The 6,000-nt window shown below is 28.5% G+C and overlaps 1 protein-coding gene across 1 annotated transcript in view; it reads right to left on the bottom strand.

The window, feature by feature from the left end:
* Positions 1-2,302: 2,302 nt before the first annotated feature.
* Positions 2,303-6,000, bottom strand: part of LOC145328291 (putative RNA-binding protein 46) — a 44,674-nt gene continuing 40,976 nt past the window's right edge. The window contains exon 18 of the mRNA XM_080171915.1: positions 2,303-4,840. Coding sequence (XP_080028041.1) covers positions 4,640-4,840 — 201 coding nt within the window. The 3' untranslated portion in view covers positions 2,303-4,639. The remainder of the gene's footprint in view (positions 4,841-6,000) is intronic.

Here is a 6,000-nt window from a genome sequence, read left to right as displayed (position 1 = left end):
CTTTGATGTTGACAAATTTTCAACACGTACCAGACTGATAAATTTTAAAAATGAGATAAAGAATAAAGTATAAGAATAGAGGGGGCACGAACTATATGTGTACGAACTGTGCTGACTTTCAATTGGATCTTTGAATTTCAGTGAGTAGCGTCAGAAATATAAACACAGCCAAGTCGCAGAAAGCAATATGTAAGCAGAAAAAAGGTCCTCACTTGTCTTGGTTACACATCTATAGCTATACATTTATTAAATAAAGTATTAGATATATGCCTATATCAAAACGGTAAAACTTAAAAATATAGATTATACACTAAAATATTTTTGTTATGCAAGAATCAAAATGACAACGATAATTATCAAAAATAGTATAAACACAAACACAAAATTTCACTGTTTCCCTAATTTTAATTGTTTTTTTTCAACGATTTTTCAAATTTTCACCTTATTGATCTGTATATCGTAATCATGTTTCTAAAAAATGAAATGCTCGTAATTTGCATTAAGCTATTATAGAATTATCTGAATTCAATAGGGTAAGTATGGAGGGGTATAAAATAGCATAAAACCATCCATGGATCAAAGTGAAACTTCCATAAAAAGGAAAACTTATTCATTTAATTAGATATAGAAATTCTAAGCTTATTATTTTATGTAACGGGATGAGTTTAGACTAACCCGTGCAGAATTGGCTACTATATAAAAAAAATTCAACATAGATGTAAGAAAGTACCTTGAAAGTTATGTAGGTTATGCACTTTTCCTGTAGTTTAGATGCTCATAAAAAAGTTTTACTGTACATCACAAGGATATAGAAAGTGACATTTATTTTAAAAATAAAATAAAATGTTCTGTAAATTAATTATCGGCTACGTTATACGACAACCACTTTCAATTGTAGTTTTTAAAAGAAAAAGTTCCGACACCATTGTAGGAAACAAAAACCTACTAGTCATTCAGTAGCTCCACCAAGCAAGAATTATAATTTTTTTTGTATTTTTTTTCTCTTGGAAGAGTGGTGGTACCCTCCCCAAAATTATCAGACACCATCTCAGATCATATAAGAGGCTACACTGTAAAAGATTACCATATCAGTCAGACAGACAGAAATTAGAATCCTGTTACTTTTATATGATGATAAAATTTTACAAAAAAAATTCATTATCTTAAATTAAAAAAATATTTAAAGCATTGCCCAATGTTACAAGAGAGCATTGTCGAGCTACTGTCTAATGGGGATGTAGAAATCCCCCATCCGCTAAGCCATGTATTAGAATTAAACTCGAGGCAAAATTGGTTTTTAGTGCCGCCCATTCGTTGTCGGGTAGAGCTAGTTAATCAGGGGCGTCCAAGCTTTTTATTTTGGGGGGGGGGGTAAATTTTTTTTAGGGGGGGGGGGGTAATTCGTTTTTTGGGGGGTAAAATGGCGCGCGAAGCTCGCCGCAAATTTGTTTTACCCCCCCCAAAATTTTTACCCGGGGGGTAAAATTTGCTTGGGGGGGGGGGGTAATTACCCCCCCTGAAATCTGTTGGCAGGGGTAAATTTAGTTTCCCCCCCCCAAAAATTTACCCCCGGGGTAAAATTTTTGGGGGGGGGTAATTTAAATTTTATTAAATATATAGTATTAAAAATGCGCGCGAAGCGCGCAAAAAATTTTTTTATTAGAGATTTTTTATTTCCTAAATGTTTGGGGGTGCCTACGGCACCACCAGGGTAGGGGTAAATTTTAAATGGGGGGGGGGGGGGGTAATCGCCCCATTACCCCCCCCCCTTGGACGTCTATGGCTAGTTTTAATTTAAATTAAACACTAAAGACGTTAAAAACAGTTATGTAAGGTGCACGACATTGCGGGAGCCCTGTCTCATTAGTGGGTAATTGTCTGTAGGACGTTTTGCCGTGTAATTACACTTCCTCCAATATTAGGTTGAGAGGTACAAAATAGACTTTAGAAATCAAATAGTTATCCAGGAATCCTTATTAAAGCGACACGCTGCGGTTTTTAATTATAGTAAAAGAGACGCATCATGAGAAAACTCAGAAATCTTGAGGGATAAGATAATGAAAAATTGATTTATGCAAGTACCCAATGATGATAATGATTTGGTTGAATGTTAAGAAACTTAGGGTAGCCAACGAATAAGAAAAATTGTAAATTATTTAAAACTGTGGGTATTATTATAATTCATAGTCCAATGTCCGCTGGAAATACTGGCATTTGATGTCAAACGCTACATTAAAGTTAAACTAACACAAATTGTGTAAAACTTTTCAAAATACTGTTAAAATATTTAAGAACAAATAACTTAGAAAATAATTTTTATTAAATGCCTTTTCTTTCAGTTTACAAAATATCTTTTTTAAATAAAAACAATTCAACTCAATGTCTTCATTTTACAAACTAACTAACCTTTAACAAAATTATATTAAATTTTTTTTTCAATAAAATTTCAAGTTTAGTTTAGAAGTTAAGACTTCTTCAAAATTTTTTTTTTATGTATGTATTATTTCATATACACAATAATAAAAGTAAAACAAGTTTGAAAAGTTAAATACAGTACTTTAATTTGACACAAAATATTAATATACAAAGTAGTAAAAATACTAAAAATGTTTTTGTAAGTATCTTTTTTATAAGTTAAAGGTACTAAAATTATTTATATCTTTGTTTTATTTCAGACCAGATTTTCATTACAGATGTTTTATTTGAACATTTTAGTTTCAAGTTATTTTAATTGTAAGTTAAATGCTTCAGAAATATATGTTAAATAAATACTAAATAAACAATAAATACTTTTTACACTAGAGTTTTATTTACATCAAATGCATAGTACATGAAAATCGATAACAAATGTAATAAAAATTTAGTAGAGACTTTTTTACGTCTCGTATAGGCCAAAAATTTAGTAAGTCGTTTGTCAACTTTAAATAAAAGTTTAGGGTCTAAAAGCACAAAATTTAGTATTATATAAAATATACAGTACAAGATGGCACTCAAATTTGTAGGTTAACTTGTAATCTAATTTGAACTTGTACAGACAAACTTTATAATAGAAGAGAATACAAATGAAAAAAAAAATTTTTCTCGTATTCATTCGAAACCGATTAATGTCCTGTGGATTAGAACGGGTTCTCATCCTTACGAAAAAAATCAATGCCTATGTCTAGCATCGTATTATATCCAGTTTTCTACTAATATAAAAATGTACAATCATAAGATTAAAACCAGTTTTTTTAGCCCGTGCCTTCGGTTTTAATCTTATAATTGTACATTTCATATCCGCGGAAAACTGTTAGTAATACGATGCAAGAAATAATTATTCAAAGTATAAAACAAAAGTCTTGATTTTTTATGTTTTTTTTAAATAGAGAAATGTTTAAAAAACATTTCTAAAATCTTTTACTGATCCTTTTTATTCTAGATGAAAGTACCTGATGACATAACTTTGTAGGAAACGAGACACCTTAAGACTTGATAATATATTATTCATATTATAAATATATAATGTTCTGAAAGGGTTAAGATCATATTCAAAGGAGTACTTTTGAGTATGTAAATTAAATATCAGATTATACAAATGTAATTTTCTTGATATAAACTTTTTGTTTTTCTGTTATGATTGTTTTTTTTCTATTTCTTTCTGTATGTTGTTCCAATGAAATCTTTTGAAGCAAAAGAAATCCTTATTTTTACTAGTTAAAGATTTCTTAGAAACAAACATTTTAAGCAATCAGTGAGAAACTATTTTGTTTCTTACCAACATTTAACATTCTATCCTTCTACTCTTACATGAAACATTAAACAATTTACTTTAAAATGTTTTCTGTATTTTTTAAGTGCTACTTAAATATTGTATTTTTATACTTTTATGTTGAACAAAATGTTCAGTAAAGTTTTTAAATTTTTCTTTTCTAAAAAAATCAAAGGATCAAATTTTAAGACTTTTTGTAACAAGTCCAATTTTAACAAAATCTTTTAACAATATGAAAATATAAAATTCCTAAAAGCTTTTTGTTTAATTTTATCTAAGAAGTAAAATGTACTAAAACACAAAAGCAAATACAAGTTTAACAAACTATTTATGTTATCTTAAAAGCATTTGAGCTATAATTTTGTTTTTAATGCAAAGCAAAATAATTGTATATTCAAAAGAAGTGAAAAAAGATGTATGTACAATAAAACAATTTGGATTGGAATAAAAATTCATGATCGTCATTGAAAAATGTGACTTTTTACATAATATGGATAATGAGTATTTTTAAAACACAATTCTCAATAATATGGATTATAAAACATTTTAATATCATATTAAGAGCTACTTGTTATGCTCGAGTTATCATTACCAATATCTATTTAAATATATTTAAAGTTTATATAACAAAATATGCGCATCAAAGAAGCTCATTGAATAGCTACGTGAAATTTTACAATATAAGGCTACATGAAAAATTTGAAAATAGAAGCAGCTTATAGTGCCTAATAAAAATGACGCCATACAATACAGATGATCAATGATATGCCAGTATACATTTTACCATTAGTCAATAACAATATACAATAGCCTATCATTGGTATGTTGTATTGTATTACGTCATTTTTAATTAGAGTCTATAAGCGGCTTTTGAAAATGTTTTTTTTTAAATCAAGCACACATATTTAAATTCATGCCAGCCATAGAATTGACTAAATATGCATAATTGGACCTATATGGTTCCGGGGGGTATTGCAGCCGCATTGGGTGGGGCTGTCCTGCGACAATGCCCCCCGCATCTCCAATAGTCTGCTGATGGGGTATGGTGAGGGGAATGCCCTGTAGCTGGCCGGCAGCGGTCATCTGATACATCTGAAATAGAAACAGGTATCATAAATGAACCATTTCTTTACACAGAACACTAAAAAGATTATAGCATTAAATCGTGGCTACGATTCTTTACAATTTACATTATCAATGTGTTTTTGTTTTACCTTATTTTACACAGAGCATTAGCATTAACATTAAAAAGGATTTTTTTTCTTCAAATTTCAAAATTTTAGTCTACTTTATTCGAAGATATTAAGAAAAACATCCTAAAACATTGAATACCAAATATTAATGAGAGTGGCTAAAAAAATTTAAAAAAAGTTAATGTTTCCATTAATACTAAAAAATATTGATAATGACATTGTGAATGTTTGATAGTTGTGGAAACGTTACCTCACTACAACTAAATTAATTATGTTGATATGAATGGTTCACAAAATTTGATTATTTAATGAGTTATTATACAGAATGTTTTTGTACAGTTCATCCAAAAATCCTAATTTCTGTTGTAAAATTCTTTCAAACTTTAATGGTGGATAATATTTGCTATGTAATACATTTAATTTGTTCTTATTAAATTTCATCAGAACGTTGGTATCCTAATTCTTTTAATGATTTCTTTAGAAAAAATAGTTTTATAATAGTTTTTGTAATTTTTTTAAATTTTTGACACAAAAACGTTGTTTAAAAATTTGAAAAATGTAAAAGAACATCAAGAAAAATAATTTAGAATATAAATATTATAAATATTGTTTTATTTATTTTTTCTCAGGGGAGTTTAATTATTATTTAATCTTGAATTGAGTGGTGAAAAGATAAACAAATGTGGTGGAAGCGTGTCAAACTGATCGTGGAATTTTGCGGTAAAAATTATAAATGTCATTAATTCTCTATGACAATCAAAATGATAAAAAAAAACTAATAGCACGTGTTATTTTGTACTTTTATCTATTTTAATTTTCTTTTGAAATAAAACATTTTAAAACAAGGATGACAATCTCCAAAAAACGAAGCTCTGTAATTAGTTGGTAAAAGAAAAATAATAATGACTACTTAAGCCTACAATATTGTACTTTGTTGCATAAGGCATCTTTGCTTCAAAAAACAGATGAATAGGTTAAATATATCTTCCAAAAATGGTTCTCAAAAAAGTGCACGTACGAACTTTCTGGTAACAATAATAGAGTTGCTACGTTCTCTCA

Source organism: Acartia tonsa, chromosome 9 (assembly GCF_053477335.1).
Source record: "Acartia tonsa isolate MP-2025a chromosome 9, ASM5347733v1, whole genome shotgun sequence".
Classification (NCBI taxonomy): domain Eukaryota; kingdom Metazoa; phylum Arthropoda; class Copepoda; order Calanoida; family Acartiidae; genus Acartia; species Acartia tonsa.
Note: the sequence above shows the minus strand (reverse complement) of the source record. Positions and strands in the feature narration are given on the sequence as shown.